Source organism: Alternaria dauci, chromosome 5, assembly GCF_042100115.1.
Source record: "Alternaria dauci strain A2016 chromosome 5, whole genome shotgun sequence".
NCBI classification, from domain to species: Eukaryota; Fungi; Ascomycota; class Dothideomycetes; order Pleosporales; family Pleosporaceae; genus Alternaria; species Alternaria dauci.
Window position 1 is genome coordinate 512681 of NC_091276.1, and position 22187 is coordinate 534867.

General features: G+C 54.0%; 3 protein-coding genes across 3 annotated transcripts; 1 reads left to right on the forward strand and 2 right to left on the reverse strand.

Annotated features, from left to right (window-relative positions):
• Positions 1-75: 75 nt before the first annotated feature.
• On the reverse strand, positions 76-3855 carry ACET3X_005710 (uncharacterized protein; the record flags this gene model as incomplete). The annotated part of the gene is made up of 3 exons (XM_069452582.1): positions 76-1524; positions 2554-3659; positions 3711-3855. 3 exons carry the CDS (start codon positions 3853-3855, stop codon positions 76-78), a joined length of 2700 nt encoding a protein of 899 aa, XP_069306070.1.
• Positions 3856-5253: 1398 nt separating this feature from the next.
• Positions 5254-13080, forward strand: ACET3X_005711 (uncharacterized protein; the record flags this gene model as incomplete). The annotated part of the gene is made up of 2 exons (XM_069452583.1): positions 5254-5439; positions 5497-13080. 2 exons carry the CDS (start codon positions 5254-5256, stop codon positions 13078-13080), a joined length of 7770 nt encoding a protein of 2589 aa, XP_069306071.1.
• Positions 13081-20380: 7300 nt separating this feature from the next.
• ACET3X_005712 (uncharacterized protein) lies at positions 20381-22011 on the reverse strand (the record flags this gene model as incomplete). Its single annotated transcript, XM_069452584.1, has 3 exons — positions 20381-21673; positions 21753-21918; positions 21971-22011. 3 exons carry the CDS (start codon positions 22009-22011, stop codon positions 20747-20749), a joined length of 1134 nt encoding a protein of 377 aa, XP_069306072.1. The 3' UTR covers positions 20381-20746.
• Positions 22012-22187: the final 176 nt, after the last annotated feature.

Below are 22187 nucleotides of genomic sequence, written 5' to 3' on the forward strand. Positions count from 1 at the left end.
ATGTTTTCAAGCGGAGCTACGTCCTGCTCTCATCCTGCACTACAATTGTAATTCTACACGACTGATCGTACAATTCTATCTCAACCTTTCTTGCCTGAGACTGAGTCTGACATGCAAAGGCGGGTGCACGTAAGAAGCGCGCACACGTTGATCATGCCATGACTTCTCGTACCACTCGCGATCCACGAGCTCAAGATCATACTTCCACAGTAGCCGGGCCATTATCTGTTTTATCTCAGAGTGCGCCAGATTTTGACCAATGCAGCTGCGTTTCCCGGTCGAAAAGGGCTGAAATGCCACCTTCTTATCCCCGGCGAAGCGCGAATCTCCAAGCCAACGCTGGGGAGCAAAAACTTCCGGCTCGGTGAAGTTGGCAGGGTTGTGGTACATTGCCCAATGCCAGATGTCCACACATGTTCCTCCAGGAAGGAAGTGTCCCCCAACGACCTCGCCATGGCGCTGAATAAGCCGCGGTACAGAACCCACAGCGGCTGGGTAGATACGCAGGGTCTCGTCTATGACGGCTGTAAGATACTTGAGACGCTGCGCGCTGAGGAGTGTGATCTGTTCTTCACTATCGAAAGACGAGTCAATCTCCTCTCTGAGCTTGGTGAGCACCTCTGGGTGGGTGCAGAGTAGGTAGGTCGCCCCAGTGAGAGCGAGCGCAGTCGTTTCGGATCCAGCCACGACGAAGATGCTCGCGTTATGGCAGATTGCTTCGAAAGAAAGACCTTCTTTTCCCTTCGCATGGTCAGACTTCATACCATCAATGAAGTCCGGCCGAGTAGGTTCCAAAGCCAAACGCTTCGCCACCTGGGTACGCATGAACGTATTATGCCTCAGAATGATCTTCGCAGCAAGGACCTTGACAAGCGGACCCACCATCGCCTCCAACAATGGATACGCCCGCCGAAAATGCGCCATATCATGCTGCGCGACGAAGAACTCCAGGATCGTCGCGATCCATGGGTGAAAGTCCCCCCGCTCCAGGTTCCCAAAGGACTCGCCGAAGCTGAGGTCGCCAATAATGTCGAAAGAGAAATAGTTGAACCACTTGGCCAGATCAAGGGGTCGCTCCTTTGCACAGTGTTCTTCGAAGCAGCTGAAGAGGTTGTTGACATGGTGGCGAATAATGTGCTCCTGGCGCTGCATGCCCTGCGCTGAGAATCCTGGGGCTATCAGTTGGCGCTGATGCGTATGCGTATCCGTATCGGCTCCGATGATGCCTGATGCGACTTCGGCTACGAAGCCTGGGTGCTTGAGGTTTTCTAGCTGGTTGGGCTTACGGTGTCCGTAAACTTCTTTCCATGCTGTTGCGTGGAGACATGATACGGAGTTTGGGCTTGTGCGAACGACACCACCGTACTTCTGGTGCAACGCAAGGATTTGTTTGTGTGGCGTACCAGACCAGGACATCAACAAGAGCGGTATAGGCGATATAGACCACAAGAAAGGTCCCGGCACTTTCTTAAGCGGGCTGAAGTACAGATTGTAAATGGCGGTACACAATGTGTGCACCAAGGCCTTCGACGTGGATTAGTGGAGGTGTATCTCGCATGGTGTTTGCTTGGGTCTATTACCACGCATATAGCTACTTCTATGACTATCCATGTCGAGGAGAGCTCATCATATCTCGCGATCCTATAGATGAACCATCGCGTCGCGAGTTCCATCGCGCGTACGTGAAAGCGCGACTGTCGTGAGAACCAATTCGATATGCGCAAGGAAAGTGTATGTAGCCAGCTCCAACTCCTCTAAGCATGGGATTGGTGGGTATATCTGCTTAGTAGGTATCTAGTAATTGGACACTGGTATTTGCTGACCGGTAGTCCTCATCCGAAAATATCGTCTTGCGTATGCGATGGACGAAATGCGGAAGTTGTTGGTATCGGATTCCGAGGCGCGAGGCACGGCTCCACAAAGGTGTACTACTGGGCCATGATTCCACCGAGTACGCTGTCGAACATCTGCGCGGCACTTTCCATGACCTGTCTGCTTGCGGGTCGTAAGCTACCTGCATTGCTCCACTGCAGATGCATGATACTGCCCGGATACCCTGGTTGTTGATTGAACAGTTGTTGTCCCTTCAACTCGTTGACGGCCATGAATGCCAGTCAAACTAGGAGATTAGTTCCGGTAGTCAGCAGCGGTCTGTGGCATCATGCCAGGCTCTCGGCAGATTTCTCGTATTACACCGCTGACTATCCTGGTACTCATGCTAACCATGGCTTGCGAGTCAGGCGGTGGGTACCTGAGCTAGTGTGGATCCTGAATCGGAGCCGGGGGTTCTATCGGAATCGGAACGTCAGGTAAAGAGTGCCTGGGGAACCTCGAAACCGTGACGATAAGGACGGGGCCCGGATATCAGATGCTAACGCGTCCTAACGCCACTAGAACTTTGAGAACACCACATTTCGATGAGTATGAGGGTGTTGTGTCTTGTATGCAAGTTGAATAGATTCATCGCGATGTGTCTAGTGTATGAAAACATTTGCATCCTTTCTAATCCAAGCGCTAAGCAACATTTTTGCAACGCGGAATGAACGTACAAACCACGGCCTCAGCGGGCTTAAGGTTAAGCTCAACCTTGATCTTCATCTCTTCCGTGCCTTTGTCTCCATCGCCATGAAGTCCACACCACTCGACCCTCTCAAACTCTTGGAGAAGTCGCACGAGGATATACTGGATCTGGAAACGACCGAATACTCGGCCAGGACACTGGCGTGGCCCAATACTAAAGGGTAGGTAGTCACCGTACTTTGGCGACCAAGTGTCCCATCGCGAAGGGTCCCACACATCGGCATCTGCGCCGACCTTGGCCTTGTTGCGCTGAAGGCCTGCGACTGAGTAGACAATGATTTGTCCTTTTGAAACCGAGATGGGATCTTGCCCATCAGAACCGCCGCCGACTGGTAGAATCGCGTTGCTTCGAGCCTCTCGGATGTTGAGGCCGAGCGGGTGGTACATCCTCATGGACTCTTTGACTGTGTTGGCTAGGAGGTCTAATTTCCTCAGTTGAGCTGTTGTGGGAATCGCATCCATGCCGATATGCTCTTCGATCTCTTGCTGGAGTCTCTTCCACAGTGCTGGGTCGCGGGCCAGGTGGTATATCGTCCACGTGGTGAGGATAGCACCCGGATCCTTGGACGCCATCAGGACTGCTATGAGTTGGCCTCTGATGAAGTATCGGTCGTTTGGATGCGTGGCGACCAGATCCTCAACAAGATTGAACTCCTTCTCCGTCTTGAGATCTGTTTGGTTGTTGATTGGCAGGGCCAGAGTCTTTTCGATGAGGTCATTGATGTAACGCGTTAGTTCGCGATACGCCTTGGGTGCAAACAGCCAGTCTGGAAATAAGTTTGCAAGGCGGCCGAAGAGTAGACGGTTGGTGTTGTATGTCAGTAGATCTTCCATGGCTTTGCGGAAAGGCTGTTGGTTCGCGGAAAGTGAGTTTGTGGATTCTCCTAGGAAGACTTGGCTCACTAGGTCGAGTTGGAACCTGTCGACCACATCGTACACATCGACCCTGTTAGGCGAGCTTTTGATCAATTGGAGAAGCTTTTGCATATGTCTCTCGGCTACAGGAATGTCGTCCGGACGGACACGAGAGACATGCGGCTCTAATTGCTCCCTGCTTGTCTTCCACAAAGCTCCATCCGCTAAAGCTGATATCAGTAACTGTGTTGTGCAATTCCAGATACCACACTTACTTGTGAAGACGGAATCGCCCAGTATACTGCTGAACACATCATGTGGTGTCTGTCCCTTGGCAAAGTCCGCGAATTGATCTGCTTGGATAGCCTTGATGTTCTCCGCTCTGTCGGTGATGAAGATATCACCGCCTAGTAGATTCATTTCGATTGTACGACCAGGAGTATTGAGGATTTCGTCGCATACGTATTCAACGAATGTGTTTGAATGTAGACGTGTTACGAGTTTCCAAGCCATATCCAGTCCGAAAGGCAGTTTGTATGGTATGCGCGGAGCATGCGGAATCGATGACTTCGACTTCTCGCCATTGTTGAATCTAGATGTCAGGACTAAGAGAAATATGATTGTAACGACGCCATATAGAAGCAGTTTTGAGGAGTCAACCTCCAAGGACGTTAGGATGCCCATCTTCGTAGTTGCCTGCTTTCTAGTTGGAAGTTCGCATTGACGAAAAGAAGACGATGACCTGTGCTTGGTGGGGGATGGCGATCTTTGGTAGTGAGTGGTTTCGCAAATCTAGACGGCTACTGCTCGGTCAATGGCAGGTAGCCAAAGACCTCAGACTGTAAGAGACGCCATAAGCACGTATCGCGTAGCCTGAATCTGAGGCCAGACCTGCCGAGACCCTATATGACAAAATCCCGAAGTGAATCCGGGCGAATTCGAGAAACCCTGCTTCGAGCTGGCAGGTATTCACGCTCACCACCGCGAACATCCCCGGACCACCACTTCCCACGTTGCCGGCATACCAGCGCCATCGCATAACCAACCAGTCTAGATTCTGACTCAGAGAACTCGTGATCCGGTCTCCACGGCACGCGCGCGCGCAAAAACTAGAAGGTGAAGCTGGTGCGCCGGAGTGTCTTTCGGGTTTTTCCAAAGTTCTTACGTAGCTCGGCACGGGCCCCAGCCACGCGCTAGTTTGTGCGGTGAAGCTTGTTATCAGCCCCATGATTATTCGACGGCTGCTGCAACTAACAATAAGGCAATTATGCTCGTCTGGTCCGCGTATCTTACATCGTCTCAAACACTCCGAACCAAAAAGACCCGAAGTCAAATACCGACATGGGGTGCCTGCACCCTTTACCTGCATGTGGCCCTAGAAGTATCACCGTAGGCTAATAACTCGGGCCTACTTGGCCGTTAACTCATGGAACAAACCGTTCGAGTAACAACATCGAATGCGCGTATTCTCGTGTTCGCAAGTGTTGCTCTTGCAGTATCACCGTAAGCTAACAGCTCGGACTTAGTCGACGTTCCAGATGAGGTAAAAACGCTTTGGCCATGACATTATTCAGGAACCAACTCGGTCTGTCTACGCGACCGAATGTTGACGCGAGGCTGCCCTGTAGTCTTCGGCGCGTCGTCGAGTGTACTTTGGTATTTAGTATAGATATGTCGATGTTCGTGTGATGGATTAATTTTGTTGAATATCCAGATTCTCCAGTATCTGCCACTGTCTTTTACAGCGCTTCACAAACCTTACCTTGATACCTAGAAGCATTTGGATTTAGCGAGAATCACATACCGTATACCGCAACCATGGCTACGGACAAGACGACCCCCATAGCCATTATTGGCATGAACATGAAGTTCCCAGGCGATGCAGTATCTGCGCAAGCCTTCTGGGAGCTGCTGATGAGCGCGAGGAACGTATCAAAAGAGATACCGTCCGACCGCTTCAACGTAGATGCCTTCTACCATCCGGATCCAAACCGGTTGGACAGCGTGAGTCCAAACGACCCAGTTTTGATACCTGGAAAGCATCCAGACTGACTCCAAAAGTTACGCATCCGCCACGCACATTTCATGGAAGAAGACCCGCGCAGTTTCGACGCACCCTTCTTCAACATGTCATACGCAGAGGCCTCAGTTCTCGACCCGCAGCAGCGCGGTCTCCTCGAGGGCGCGTACCGCACATTCGAGAACGCGGGCATACCCATGGAAACACTGTCTCGCTCCCCCACATCCGTCTACTGTGCGTCCTTCTCTCGGGACGGCGAAACCATCACTGGACGCGACTTTGCCGCACAGTCGCGGTATCACGCCACTGCTAATGGTTCATCTATGCTGAGCAACCGTGTCAGCCACTTCTTCGACCTCGCGGGGCCGTCACTTACAGTGGATACGGCGTGCTCGTCGGGATTGTACGCTTTGCATCTCGGCGCGCAGAGTATTCTCGCGGGCGAGAGCGCCATGTCGCTTGTCTGCGGCGCAAACACATTCATCACACCCGAAAGCCAAGCACTTGCGCTCAGCAACGGTGGATTCTTGAGCGTTGACGGAAAGAGCTATAGCTTCGATGAAAAGGCGAATGGGTACGCGAGAGGCGAGGGATTCGGTTTCGTCTTGCTCAAACCACTGGACGCCGCAGTGAGAGACAACAACATAATAAGAGCGGTGATCCGAGCCACAGGTGCGAATCAAGATGGTAGAACACCTAGTATCACACAACCGAGCCAGCAGGCGCAACTTGACCTGTTGCGAGACACGTATCGTGTTGCGGGGCTAAATGTTGCTGATACAACCTACGTTGAGGCTCACGGCACTGGAACGCCGGTCGGCGACCCCATCGAAGCGGCTGCTATCGGAGAAGCTTTCCGCAAGGGCCGCAAGTCCGACAGCCCGCTGTATGTTGGTTCGGTAAAGTCCAATATCGGTCACTTAGAGGGCGCTTCGGGTATGGCTGGAGTGATCAAAGCCGTTCTTGCTCTGGAGAAGGCAGTGATTCCGCCCATCGCCATGTTCGAGAAGACGAATCCCGCCATTGATACACAGGCCTTGCAGCTTGTCTTCCCCAAAGAGCCTGTGCCGTGGCCGAAGGCAGAGATCCGCAGGGCATCCGTGAACTCCTTCGGATACGGAGGGAGTAACGCCCATGTAATTCTCGACGACGCGTACAACTACCTGCGAAGTCACGGCTTGGAAGGCCTGCATCAGTCGGTAGGGGAGCCCGCAGCTACCAATGGACATGCCAACGGTCATGCCAACGGCAACAGCGCCCTCCCATCCGCAACCCCCTACGCCATCATCCCCTTCTCAGCCGCAGACAGCGACGGCACAACACGCCAAGCAGCAACCCTCCAGGACTTTCTCTCTTCAAGCGAAACCTGGCATGCCCCAAAGTACCTCTCAGACCTGACCTACACCCTCTCTTCTCACCGGTCGCTCCTCAGCTACCGTTCCTTCGCCGTCGTATCCTCCCTAACCGACGATCTCTCAGCCCTCGTCTCGCCGAGCGTCTTCAGCAGCACCTCTTCTGCGCCCGACCTGTCCTTTGTCTTCACAGGGCAAGGCGCGCAATACGCGCGCATGGCGACTGGCCTGCTGCACTATTCTGTCTTCCGCCAAAGTCTTGCTGACTGCGATGCTTATCTCAAAACCCTCGGAAGCACATGGTCTGTGCTAGAAGAACTTGAGAAGGACAAGGAGAACAGCAAGGTCAGCAAACCGGCACTGTCGCAGCCGCTTTGCACCGCTATACAGATTGCTCTCGTCGACCTGTTGCGCACGTGGGGTATCGTGCCTCGCGCTGTAGTTGGGCATTCGTCTGGTGAGGTCGCGGCTGCATACTGTGCGGGTGGGCTAGATCGTGAGAGTGCATGGCGGGTGGCTTACTTCCGTGGTGTTGTGGCCGACAAGCTAGCTTCTGACCAGGCGAGGGAGAAGACAACGATGATGTCGGTGGGCTTGGGCAAAGAGGCTGTCCAAGCGTATCTGAAGGCTGAGCCATCGGTCACGGTCGCATGTGAGAATAGTCCCGTCAACGTCACATTGTCGGGCCCTACTGCGGCGATTGCACGCTTGTGTGAGACGCTAGAGGCCGAGGAAGTCTTCGTACGGAAGCTGCCTGTGACGATTGGGTATCACTCCGAAGCACTGCGTGATGGCGCAATCGAATATGAGAATTTGCTGTCCGGTATATGCGCTCCAGCAAGAGACAGCAAAACGCCGAGCACCGTCGCATTCTTCTCGTCCACCGAAGGCAGCTTAATGACGCTGAGGGGTCTTGCGAGCCCAAACTACTGGGTGAAGAACCTTCTATCGCCAGTTCTCTTCACTGATGCTGTAACAGCGCTGATGAGCGAGCGAAAGCAAGCTGCCAAATTTCTCGTTGAGATTGGCCCTCAATCTGCTCTTCGACGGCCAGTCAAGGACATCCTCACGCACCTCGGCGAAGGCCAGGATAAGTGGACGTACGCAGCTGTGCTTAACCCCCGTCAACCCGATATCCAGTCTCTCCTCGAAACTATCGGTGCGCTTTGGAGCGCTGGTGTACCCATCGACCTCAACATTCCCAACCAAGCTACACTAAAACCCACAACCCAGCCGAAGCTAGTGACGGACCTCCCAGCCTACCCCTTCTCCCGGGCGAAGCTTTACTGGGACGAGCCCCGCATCAGTGCCCTCTACTCGCAACGACCCTTCCGGAGGCACGCCCTTCTAGGTCTACGCGAGAATGACTTTAATCCTCAGCAACCAACATGGCACCACAAGATCCGCCTTGCCGAAGCTCCTTGGATCGTTGACCACGCGCTAGAAGGCTCGCCACTCTACCCTGGCACGGGCATGCTTGTAATGGCCATTGAGGCCGCACGACAACTGCTCCCGTCCAACGCAGCAATTAGCGGGTACAAGCTCGAGAACGTGCGGTTCATGCGCTCTATTCCTGTCAATGAGACGGAAAAGGGCACTGAGGCGAAAATATACCTTCAGCCGCGCCGGCATACAGCCAAAGACGCTGCTCAAGGCGTGTACGACTGGCGGGTGTTTACGCTCGGAGGCGACGAGTGGATTGAGTGTGCGTTTGGCAGTATCCGTGTTGAACTCGAGGACGGGGAGGCCTCGCCTGAGACAATCGCACGCAAAGCTAGGTGGGCAAGCGCTGTGAGCGAGGAGCACGCAACCGCGGCAAAGCAATGCACATTGAGCGTACAGAGCGGGCAGCTATATGAAAACCTCAGCAAGAAGTCTGGATTCGACTACGGACCGTATTTCCAGGGCTTGCGGGACATCAAGTACTCCCGCAACGGGTGTGCTTCGGGTACTCTTGCGCTGCGGGATTATGCGAAGAACATGCCATACGCCGAGGAGGATCCATGTGTCATTCATCCCACGACCTTCGACTCGGTATTCCATGTTGGTTTTGTTTCGCTGAGCATGGGCGGATGGGAGGCCATCCCAACACTCATGTTCAGCAACCTCAAGGAGCTTTGGGTTTCGCACAAACTATTTACAGTGCCTGGCAACCCGCTGCTACACGTTGCAACGAAGGAAGTCGCTCGCACATTCCGAGAGTTTGAGTGGGATGCCAGCACTCTCCTTGCTGAGACAGGCGAGCCAGTTATCGTCGCGAGAGGCGAGCGTGGAACTGTGATCGCTGGCGCCGGCAGTAGCACTCGCGATGACGACGACGGTGCTAGTCGCTTCTCATATGGCATTGACTTCAAGCCTGACCTCTCGCTGCTAGGCAAAACCGAGACCGAGGCCTATCTCAAGGCACTCTTCGCACGCGACCCGCAATTCTCACCAGACCCCAAAGACGCTGAGGCTGTCGACCGTGCAGACGCTATTGCGCTGTATTTCATCGAGCAAGCACTAGATAAGATTGAGAACGGCGAACCGGTGGAGTTTGACAACCACTTGACCAAGTACGTGGACTTCTTGCGCAAGGTCCGCGCGAACAGGCAGAAGTACACGTTGGAGTCACGCGGACTGGGTCATTTGAACATCGAAGATGTCTTGCGCGAAGCAGACGACGAGCCGACACAGAAGCTGGTCAAGAAAGCTGGTGAACACCTCTACGGTATTCTGGCCGGAACCGACAACGCACTGCAGATCATCTTCGAGGGAAATCTCGCGAATGACTTCTATCACTGCGATTTCTATTCGCGCCACTACCGAAAGGCTGGCGCCTACATGAGCATCCTAGCACATGCAAACCCCCAGCTGAGGATTTGCGAGGTTGGCTCAGGAACTGGCAGTGCCACCTCCAAGGTCCTACCGTTCTTGGTCGACACCGAGGGTCTCCAAGGTGATCAGCTGGTCCGTTTCGGCGAGTACGCCTACACCGACGTCTCAGTCGGCTTCTTCGAGAAGGCGCGCGAAAAGTTCGACTTCGCTGAGAAGCACATGCGCTTCGCCAAGCTTGACCTGGAAATCGATCCCTCTCTGCAAGGCTTTGAGCTCGGCAGCTACGATGTGATCATGGCTTGCAACGTCATCCACACTACATCGGATCTCATGAAGTGCCTCCGCGACCTCCTTGCACTTTTGCGCCCTGGCGGTAAGCTCATCATGATGGAGACTACGGTCGATAACATCCGCGACGGCATCATCTTCGGCTTGCTGCCGGGATGGTGGATGCGCGAGGGCCATTGGTGGGATGGTGAGGATGTTGACGCTGTACCAGGAGAAGATGAGGCGCTGGGGCCTATTCTCACCGAAGATGGATGGGATGCTGCGCTGAAGACGGCGGGCTTCACGGGTGTGGACATGGTTTTCAGGGACAACGAGTACAAACCTCGCCACCGCGTCTCAACGCTCGTCACGACGAAACCGGAGCAGGCCGAAGTTGAAACTGCACGCGAGAGCTGGGTTATCGTCGCGGAGCCCACGCAGTCTGCCTACGCAGATGTGGTGAAGACCAAGCTGGCTGCTGTATCCTGGATCGGAGAGACCGAGACATACACACTCGACGGTCTGGTAGCTGCCGGTTTGGAGCTGAGCAGCACCAACGTCATCAGCTTGCTCGAGCTCGATGCGTCCCTCCTCGGCACTATTGCTGCACCGCATTTCGAGGCTCTCAAGAAGATCAGCTTGGATGCTAAGACCGTCCTCTGGGTCACACGCGGAGGCAGTCCCGGTGCCAGCAACCCTGCTGCCGAGATGGCAGTTGGTTTCTCGAGGAGTATCTGCTCTGAGCGAGGTGACCAGGCCTTCGTCACCCTGAGCTTAGAGACCGATGATTCGACTGAGGGAGCGGGCCATGTACTGCGCCTCATCGAGCACTTGCACAAGATAGGAGGAGGAAAGAGCGCAGACGCCGAATCCGAGTATGCAGTACACGACGGCCTTATTCACATTCCGCGTGTCGTGCCACAGAAGAGCGTCAACCAGACTCTCGCCGAGCGCGCGAAACTCCCTGACAGACTCAACTTCACGCTTGGGCAAGCCGAGCCAAAGCCGCGCATAAAGCTGACTATCCAGCAGCCGGGTCTCCTCGACACCCTCTACTACACCGAAACCCCAGCCCCAAGCAACGAGCTGCAGTCCGGCGAAATCGAAATCGAAGTAGCAGCCGCCTCGCTCAACTTCCGCGATGTAATGATCTCCCTGGGCCAAGTTCCCGGTGACGGCCTCGGTCTTGAAGGCTCCGGTACCGTCAAACGCGTCGGGCCAGACTGCGCATTGCAGCCCGGCGACCGCGTCATGTACTTCATCTTCTCGACGGGTGGCTGCTGTGGAACCTATGTACGCTGCGATGAGGCATCCACGCGCAAGATTCCTCGCGACGATATCTCGTTCCTGGATGCCGCTGCTATCCCTGCTGTGTGGGCCACGGTCGTGTATGCATTCGATTATGTAGGCCGGCTGCGCAAGGGCGAGAGCGTCTTGATCCACGCTGGTGCTGGTGCTGTAGGCCAAGCTGCTATTCAGCTCGCACAGCTGCGCGGGGCGAACGTCTTTGTCACGGTAGGAAGCAACTGGAAACGTGAGCTAGTGAAGGAGCTTTACGGCCTCGCAGATGACCACATCTTCCACAGCAGAGAGGCCAGCTTCGTCGACGATGTGTTCCACGCCACAAACAACCGCGGTGTCGATGTCGTCCTCAACTCCCTCGGTGGTGAGCTCCTCCAACACTCATGGCGCTGCACTGCGCCTTTTGGCCGCTTCATCGACATCGGCAAAGCCGACATCCTTGCCAACAACACGCTCGAGATGGGCCATTTCTTGCGCAACGTTACCTTCGCGGCTGTAGATGTCGCGGGAATGTACGCCGAGAACAAGCCGCTGATGCAACTCGTGCTGGACGACGTCTTCAGTTTGTTCGCGGCACACCCAGAGCTGCACAACCCCAAGCCGCTGCATGCATTTGCGCCGAGTAAGATTGAGGAGGCGATGCGCGCGTTGCAGGGTGGCAAGATTGCTGGAAAGGCGGTCATCGACTTTGAGACACCCGGTGATGTGGTGGTATACCAGCCTGCGCGGACGCCTGCGTATGAATTCGAAGCGCAGGCCACCTATGTTATCAGCGGTGGATTGGGCGGATTAGGGCGCGAGATCATGCGCTGGATGGCCTCTCGCGGCGCGCGGCATTTCCTCGTCACCTCATCTCGAGGTGTCGCCGGGCGCGCCGATGTCATTGCCTTTATCAAAGAGATGGAAGACCAAGGTGTTGTGATCCACGCCCCAGCATCAGACATCTCCAACCGTGCTGTGCTCGCGGCCACTCTAGAGGAGGCTAGCAGGACACTGCCGCCGATCAAGGGATGTATCCAGGCAGCCATGGTGTTGTCGGACAACATGCTCTCAAACATGACTGTCGAACAATTCCACCGTGCCCTGGCGCCCAAGTACCAAGGCTCCTGGAACCTCCACGAGCTCCTGCCCAAGGATATGGACTTTATGGTCTTCCTCTCCTCGATGAGCGGAATCATTGGCAACCCCGCACAAGCCAACTATGCTGCCGGCAACACATTCGAGGACGCGCTTGCACGTCACCGCGCCGCGAGCGGGCTCAAGGGCGTCTCGTTCGATCTCGGCTTGGTTCTGGAGGCTGGATGGGCGAGCGACAATTTTGAGGACGTGACGAAGAGCTTGCGCGCTGGATTGGGCGGATTGACGCAGAAGCAGCTCATGGCGATTCTGGACGTCTTGTGTGATCCAGCGTACGACTGCGCAGGCGGGGCGGCGCAGGTGGTGAATATTCATGATAAGCCTGCCAAGCTGTACCGCATGTTCCAGGATGGCGTGCTGCACTGGGTAGGCAAGCCGCTGTTCAGGAACCTCCTTCGCCTGGGCCAAGTCGAGCTGGTCAACAGCACCGGGGGCGGCAGCGGTGGTGATGCGACGGCCGTCGACTACTTGGCGCTCATCAGAGCTGCGGCCGATGCCGAAGAGGCTGCGCACATTGTCACCATGGCGTTGCTTGGAAAACTAGGCAAGTCGCTGTCAGTGCCGGCCGAGAGCCTGGATGTCGGCAAGCCGGCCTACGTGCTTGGTGTTGACTCGCTCATTGCCGTCGAGCTGCGCTACTGGTTCCTCAAGCAGTTCGGAGTCGAGGTTCCCGTCTTTGTGATTCTGAAGAAGCAGCCGACTGTGGATTTGTGCCGGCACGTGGCGGAGCAGGTCATTGCGGCTAAATGAGTATGGTGATGGGATGAAAAGGAAGTGCAAGCTGATGACATCGTCATCATCGATTGGGAGCTAACCCAACCATGCGCGGCTCACGCGAAGGCACGTGACTTTACGTCACAGCAGACGAGATTAGCACACGTCAAGCTGCAAGGGCCATATCTCTCCTTGGAGAATAATGCCTCACTTGGATATCGGACGGATCAAGGTAGTTGCGAGTTGTGCATCAATCGTGGTTATCGCGGCGACTCTTCCTACGAGCTCGTGTGAAGTACTAGTCGAGCAGTTATTCTCACATTTCATCAAAATGATGAATAGAATCCGAAATATCTTCAATCATTATTCCAATCGTTCCGATGCCCTTCTCAAGCCAAAACACCTGTTCTTTTTACTTGCACGACCCTGACGCTGCCTCCCACAAGCGAATGGTTTCTAGACACCACCCAGATCGCACGTGATATCTAGCAATAAGAAACGCGACATATGCCTCTCTCTGCAGCACCTACTCAGATCACATATACTGATAGGCAGCACTAATCGTGCCTGAGGCTACGGACACGATCGCAGACAACACTTCATCGCGTCTCGCTTATTAGGCTGCAGCTTTCATATATGCAAGTACCAGGTCTTGGTCTGTACCATCCTTTTGTGTCCTCACTTTCACAGCATTCTCGAAGACAACAAACTCTCATTGTCAACAACCAGAGATGTCCAGCACATCCCTACCCCACCTCCCAGCCGAGCTATGGGCCCAAGTCCTCCACAACGTCGACGACCCGTTCACGCTATGGGTTACCTGCCGCCAGGTATCGCGTACCTGGAGAAAAGAAGGCGAACACGCCTTTCGCGCAATCTTTCTCCCCATTCTTCACATCGAGTGGACGAAAGTCGTATTTGGCCGAGTAACACACACCATCATCGCTACCCCAGACAAACACTCCATCGACTCACACTATTCAACGCTCTCTCTCGTGCTTCGATGGGGTGAGCCAGAGTCCGAACGCATGGCCCCGGATCGTCTCGAGGACTTTACGCGGCTCACGTTTGAGCAGGAGGCCGCTTGGATCACGGGCTATCACGACTACAGCTCGTGGACCACCGGTCAGCTTCGCGAGATGAACCAGCAGGCCATCTGGTTCGATACTGAAGACGGGCGGTACACGTTTGTCGGTAGTGCGGAGACGAGCGCCTTCGTTCCTCATTTCCCGGACCACGAAGAAGGTGCGCGAGAAAGGCGCTGCGTCACTTGCGATTGGAAAGCGTTGATGGATGCGCTCTTTGCGGAAGAAATCTTTGTACGCAGAAGAAATCCAGGCCCATCGTTCTATGAGCTTGGCGAGCAAGGCATACGTGATGCTTTGGCCAGGAGGAAGGACAAAGTAATACCTGGGGCTGTCCTGACTGAGAGATTCAAACCGCTGTACGCTGCAGCTTTCCAGGAGAGATTACGTCGTGCGTTCAGTAGGGAGGGTGTAGATCTCTACACCCATGACAGCTTTACGAATATGTGTAATGCGAACCAGCAACTAGATTTCCACATTGAGAAAACTGGATGCGGGTGGATGATGGAGTGTAGGCTGGAACGACTGCAAGCTTTCGCTGACGGGCTTTTGGAGGGAAAGTCTGGAGAATAGGACTAGTTGGCGTACAGGTTGTGAAGTACTGAAGCTCTGAGTTTAGACACTATCGGGATCATGATGCACAACGGCCCAGAGAACGACTCTGGCGATATGAGTGTGTTCGACGGCTACTTGGTCGTGCTCACGGTCGATGGGTACGTCTTCACAAACGGAGTAGTACAATCGGCCTGGATCACGCTCTGGTCGGCCTTTACGAGAAATTGAGCACGCTGGTGAAGGCTTGGACGGAGTAAGGAGGCCATGGCGTAGCTGTAGTACACACTCCTGGATCCAATAGTACTGAGCTCACCCCAAGGGAGATTCGCATCCCTGTACGTCTTCTCAAGACAGTTGTATGCTCTCGTCTTGCTATTCTTAACCTTCATCGCAAATTTCCCCACTGACACAACTTTTTACTCGGCTGATAGTGATGTAGACAGAAGTAGGAGTAGGAATTGAAGTGGGAGTTGAGAGTTAGAGTAGGAGTTAAGAGTAGGAGTTAAGAGTAGGAGTTAGAGTAGGAGTTAAGAGTAGGAGTTAAGAGTAGGAGTTGAGAGTAGGAGTTAAGAGTCAGAGTCAGGAGTTGGGAGTTGGGAATTGGAGTCAGGAGTTGAGAGTCCGAGTACGAGTTAGAGCAGGAGTTCGAGTACGAGTTAGAGTAAAAGTCGGAGTTGAGACAGCCCGCATTCTCTCCTTCAAGGCCCGCTCTTCCTATACAGCATTAACCCAGACTCTCAGCGCGCGAAGAACGTCCTCGAACTATCGGCAGTCCATCCCATAACGCCCAAGTCCATGAACAACAGGGTTATTGAGATGAAGATGAGGCGACTTGGTCGGTGTTTAGCCGCGAGCAAAGGAAGAACGGAGTACCGTATAGTGGAGTTGGAGGTCAGATATGAACCCAAGGGTGGGAAAGCGGTGCGTGTGTGCGACGCAGAGCTGAATAGATTTGGGTGGACGTAGATTTTCTCACGATCGAGCTGGGTCAGCTTTTGGATGATGCTACATGATGACAGTAGTTAGACCAGACATCCGCACTCGAATAACACTCACCTCCGGCTTCACAAAGTAGACCAAAAGCTACATCGCTCACGACTGCCACCAACCCCCCTCGCAAATCTTCTTCCTCAAGCAAATGGCAAGCCACAAGTCTCAATGAAAAAAAGTCGCGCCAGCCCCCGATAGTGCGGATAAGAAGCGGCACCGTGGTGTTGAGTATGAGCAAGCCCAGTGACTCACCACCGGGTTACAAAAACAGGGATAATCATGAATTGGTTCGTAAACCAGTCTGGATAGGCTTTATTAGCATGGACCTGGTGAAAGGTGAAAAGGGTGAGAGAGTTTGCGTACTTTAGCGATTAAACTAAACAGAACAGATACTACACTTTGATCTAAGCCAAAAGGCAAACTGGTAGTGCTGTTAGGGACCTGGAAACAATAGCGGTGGAGTGGGGACAACGTACGAGAGCTAAGGAGTGAGAGAGGGAACGGGCAGGGCGAGATTGATATGGGAGCTCTGGCCTTGGCGCGCTGACGGTCACATGATCGCGTAGCTAGCCTCACGTCCGCTTTTGTCGAAGCAAAGGTGGGTGACCATGGACTCTGCGCCGACGTTCTGCCGGTCAGGCGCAGCGGTGATGTCGACGTTAGCATTCAACGTGTTTACAGACCTACCTTAGTAAGATTACTCCTCGCCTAGCATTACTTCCTGATTTGCTCAAGCGCCAATCAGGTATACACCGTTTCAAGTTCGCTGTTCTTGTAGAACGAGATGAAGACATACATCAACATCTGATCACGGTAATAGAAGATACTATTGTGTTGCCCCGAAACCACATGCAACTTCATCACGCGTCTACTTCTTAAACCCTCAGCGGAGCATCATCCATTCGTTGCCATCACTTGCATACCCTAATCTCATTAATATCAATAACCAGCACCTAATCCCTATCACCCATCGACAAACAACGCAAACAACCACACTAATTAACAGCACAAGTAGCATATGAATAGAACTGCGAGGGATATGTATCTTTGCTTGTCTACAGAACTAAGCAACGTATACGAACAGTAGTTAGCCTTAACATGCAGACACGAGCCATAATGACTATCGATACCCATCACCAACTCTTCTCCCGCATGGTCGCATTGTTCGCCATCCAAGCGTGCCTCCGCACCTCCGCTATTCAAACCACATGCTCCGATACGAAGAGAAGAAAGAGAATGCGAAGAAGAAAGCTGACTTAGGCTGTGGCCGTGCTAGGCGCTCGTTCTGAAGCTTTGGAGTCAGCAAGAGTAACAAGTTAAGAAGGATGACTTACATAAGGGTTTTAGCGATGTGAACGGGTCGGTCGTGTACCAAACATCGCAGTGCTTCATCACCGCCGTCCAAGCAAGCGGGTACTCAATATGATCTGCGAATGACGAGAGTCTTGGAACGATAAGTTGCAACGAGTTTAGGTATACCACAACATTACTAATAGGCACTGCATTAGTGGTCTTGTAGCACACCTAAGCTTCTTGTGAATTATCGTTCCAAGCCTTTAGTCATTCGTAGATTTTATCAAGTAAACATACAAACTTCCGAGCCGCAGGCTCTTTTTGACACGAGAAGGCAACGATAGAGGTGCAGATCCTCGTTGCCTCATCGTGTCAAAAGGAGCCTGCGGCTCAAAAACCCATGTATCCACTCAACATAATCCCAAGCAAAAGAAAAAAAACGTCACTGAACCGTGACTTCTGCGTCCCAAGCATCTAGTTCATCTCCCACCTTCTTCCCCCCACCTCTCCAAGACCAATAAAGAGGAGACAGTGAGGAAAAGAAGATGGTCGACTATCCAGGCGGCACCGACGAGGAGGCGCAAGGGTCCGACTTCTACCGCCCATCCTCCTCTTGCGATCGCCTCCTCAAACAAACCTTGTCAACATGTGCGATCCATTTCTTCTCCAGACAGACATTTTCTGCAAACATTGCCCGACTGCAGTGCAATAGTCGGGTGCGCTTAGCAGCCTGCCCCGCTAAAAAAAAAAAGATGCGATGAAACCCAATCAGCCACAAAAGTGAAGGACAAAGAAACACCAACACCGCAGAACATTTCTCGCTTCCTCCCTGGCCAACAAAGTCGACGAGGTCCACGATAGCAGCCTTGCATCCGCTACATCGCAGTAAACAGAAGCAAACAAAAGTCCACCAAAGCAACCGCGGAAAAGGCTGATGACGCCCATCTCTCAAATACCCACGTGGCACCGAGCGTATGTCGGAAGAGATGTCGCCAAAAGCCAGACGCCGTTCCCATTCAACTGACATCAAAGAGTCAAGAGAAAAGTAACAGCAAAGACGAGAGAGTACGAGGGAGCCCATAAGGGCGGAGCCACGATGATGCCCGTGAGGGCGGTTACACAAAATTTGCCCTGAGGGCGGTCCACAAAAAAGGTGCCACAAGGGCGGTCCACAAAATGGATACATCCACGAATGGATCATTCCACAAAACGCCCAAGAGAGGACGTTTAATCTACGACAAAGTCGCAGATGGATTGTCATCAAGGACGGTGCGTTATAGCCATGCCGCAGCAGAGGGCAAACGCGGGGTGCGGGTGCTTGTATGCAAGTTGAGCCAGGGACCATAACGGCCTGTCAGAGAATTCCAAAGGAAAACTCAACATCTGTTGGCATCTTTCACACTAGCCATCCCTCCGAAAGGAGTGGCACTGGTGACGGGGTTACGTAAACGTTCCCTGCAGTACAAGTCCGCATGTCGAAAATCTCGAAGGCAACGGGCTGATCTGGACGACGGGAGGGACTTGGAGCGAACGAGTGGGCTGTATCCGAGAGACGCAACGTAAACTCGATCAAGACGGGCGTGTGCCCGGAGGATGGCAGGGCGTACCTGAAAGGATGCGGGTCGTGCCCGAACGTTAAGGTGCCAGCACCGAGGCTCGGAGACGGGGGCGGGGGCGAGGTAGAGGGGTCTGCACAATGGCCAAGACATCGGGGGGGGACGTGCGGTCGAGGGTGCCTGTAGCGCAACGATTGCCATGGACCATGGAGGTCTATCAGAGATTCATTCCGAAGAAAGAAGAGCTCCATCTCGCAGGCATCTTCCACACGCATCTCCCTAAGCAGGGCGACACTGATGGCGGGGTGTACGGCGAACCGCGTTCCCTGGCTAGACAGGTTCCTGACGCGAACCATCATTGGGGTGAGAAAGAAGGTACTCTACCTGATACCAGTAAGGCGAGCGAATCGGGGAAAGCCAAAGGCAAGCCAAGGTGGAATGGCAAGGAGCAAACCCGTCTCAATCCCCAAAGAACGCAAAATAGCTGCTCAGAAGGACTTGGAGGTCAATCAAGACTTCGAAAAGACGTCGACACAAAAGGCGACTTCTGGGGACGGATAAAGAGACCAAACGCAGTCGCGGCGGTATGCCCTCTTGTGGCTCAGTCTGGGTGTCCCACAGACTTTGCTAACCGCGAAAGTGTCAAGGCGAGAAGATACCGTAGCCAAAAAACGCCATGGACCTTGCGGTCTATCAGATCCTTCCGAAGAAGTCTCCATATCGCAGGCATCTACCACACTCGCTCTCTGAAAAGACAACACTGGTGGTGGGGAATACTCCCTTTGACTGACAGGCTCCTCGCTCGATAGTGCGCAAAACGCGCAAACATCGACATCGAAGGCTACATGATCGCAGTCGAATCGGGACAAAATGGTGCAGAAGCTTCAAGCCTCCGCCACACAGGAGCTTACCAACCAGTGTCTCAACACTCTCAGTAAAGTGACCCATGCCCAGCCATCAACGAGGAAACTTATCATTCGCTGCCGCAACCCTCAAGGCCCGCCGTCTTGCACGCCAAACACGTCGCCACGGACCATAGGTCTGCCAGAGCCACGATACCGGGGTAAAGTGAAGCTCCATATCGGTTGGCATCTCCTACTGTTCGCCTGAACAGGGTACTGAGTAGTGGGGTGAAATCCCTGACGTGACAAGCGCTGGCCGATGGATAGAGACAAGCTGTGACGAGACTTCTTGTCGGTAACGCGCACAAGAAACAGTAAGGAGAAGCCTTGACTTCCTACATGTGGTTTGACTGCCTCGAGGGGGACGCATCTTCTCGCGTCAATGAACCAAGGACCTTGAGGCCTGTCAAAGCACAAGGCTAATATCTGGTGGTCTCTTCCACACGCGACAACCTGAGAAGGCGACACTGGTGGCGGGGCTGCAGCAAGTGCTCCCTGGCGTGAGTTCTGCGCCCCCCTCATGGCTGTCTGTCCGCTGCTCCAAATGGTGCTAGCTGGACTCGGAAGAGGGAGGAGAGCTGGGAGGAGCTTGTCGCGGGCATCGATCGAAACATCGGCTGACGTGTGCGGTCGATGGTGCGGCGACGTGGTGGAGGCGGTGTGTAAACTATCGCGATAAGAAGTGTTGGGGAGAAGAGGAAGTGCCGCTCGACGCAAAAGCAATACATGGAAGCAAAGAAGTGTAAGAATCCGTCGGAGTGTGGTCAGGTAAGAAAGCTCATGTAGGGAGGTGTGGTGAATGAAGCCAGAAATCTGTTGAGGGGAGAGCATCGTCTGTGTCGAGAATCACATGTCGAAGTGTCGTTCACGGGCCCTGGCACGTATGCTAGACACCAGTAAACAGCACCACGTATCAATCATAGAAGGAGAATGGGGGATACCAGAATACTCTGTGCAGAGAATGGGAAGCCAACCATGGTGTGTACCGATCCACATCCGGCGTAAGACGACCTGTACAGTGTTGGACTGTGCTGTGGTCAGACGAACAATGGTGCTAGAACTGAGCTGTAAGCATGGCCAGTCTCCGTAATGCCTCTCACGAGACGAGGGCTTCGACGGCAAGCTGGTTGGCTAAGGCCATGTTGTCGCAAAGCCAGGCGTGTTCGTCCTTGGGAGCCGTGGCCGGATAGTGGGGTACATCATGACTGTCTTGGCCTACTGTTTCCTTTCGTATTTACCTAGGCGGGCCAACCGGACAAGCTCATCGTCGGATTCCAGAAACACGGTCGCAAATGTCCGGTGGTGGTCCGCTCGTCGGGAACTAATCGCTATCTCCTAGAAGCTCAGCGAGCTCCGCTTCTTCTTCCGCCGTCATCATGCCCTCTTTCTTCTCGGGCTTGTCCTTTTCCTTACCGAGGCGCTCGTCTTCGGCCTCTTGGATAGCCTTGGCCAGCTCTTGTGGCTTCAGGCTCCAATGTCGGACTGTAGCGTCAATGCCCACGGTGATGACGCGTTGTCCTAGTAGAACAACGCTGGTGACCTCTTCAAAATGCCCACTGAATGTGTGGTGCAGCTTTCCGCTGCTCTTGTCCCAAACGCGAACCTCTTCGTCTCGGCATACGGACACCAACCACCCGCCTTCTTCGTCGACGGCAACATCGCGAACGAAGTCGGGGTGCTCGAACTGGGAGTCTTCTTCCCACTCACGGCCTCTGGACAGGCACTTGGCTGTCTTGTCTGCTGAAGCTGTCCAAAGATCACCATCCGAATCGAAATGTAAGGCGTCGATGCTTGTCTCATGGGCAATGATCGGCGACGGCTGTACCTCAGAAGCCGAGGCTAGCCCGATAGACCATCGCCTGATCTCTCGATCACTTCCAGCACTGAAGACTGTGGCAGTCTCCTTGCCAGGCTCGTAGTCGACGGGATCCAACGCAAGAGCGAGGATCCCCCGCGTGTGTCCCTTCAGAGTGTGTAGCTTCGATGCCGCGGCGACGTCCCAAACAATGATGCTGGCATCCTGTGAAGCCGACACCAGGATCTCTTTGCCGTTCAGCGTGAATGCTATGACGGACTTGACAAAGTCGCTGTGACCCTGGAAGCGCTTGGCGGGCTTGCGTGTCGAGAGTGACCATGACCAGATAGACTTGTCCCAACACCCCGCAAACAACGTGTCGGACTTGGGGGAAACAGCGACGGACGTGAGAGGAGCAGTAGGCCCTGAAAATGTAGCGGCAACTTTACTCGTCTGAAGGAGAAGACGTCAGTACTCGATGCCTGGAGCTGTGAAGCCACGAGCCGGGCAGCAAAATGGAGGTCTGACCGACTTCAATATTGACGCGCTTCACGTTGCCCGCTGCTTCAGCAACGTAGATGCAGTTGCCATCCTGCGGATCGGCTGTGACGGCAAGGATCTTGGAGGGGAGCTTGATAGGGTTGCCCTTGGTGTTCTTGGACTTTGCAGCCTTTCGAGCCGTCTCCTCGAGGGAGGAGCTACATGGTATCAGCTAAGGAGTGTTGGGAGGCATAAGATGACAGTCCATACGTCGTCTGAAAGTAATGGCCCGGATCGTTGGAGACGGACATGATATAAGGTGGGAGGAGCGGTGACGCCCGGCGAAAAAGGGTGACTGGCGGTGGGTCTAGTTTGGGCATGTGAGCAGCAACCCCGCTATTATGACTCCGCCATCCGCCCAATGAGGAAGCAGCTCGCGAGCAGCCACATCACCGTGATAACTCTGGCGGCAGCCTTCTAGATTCTC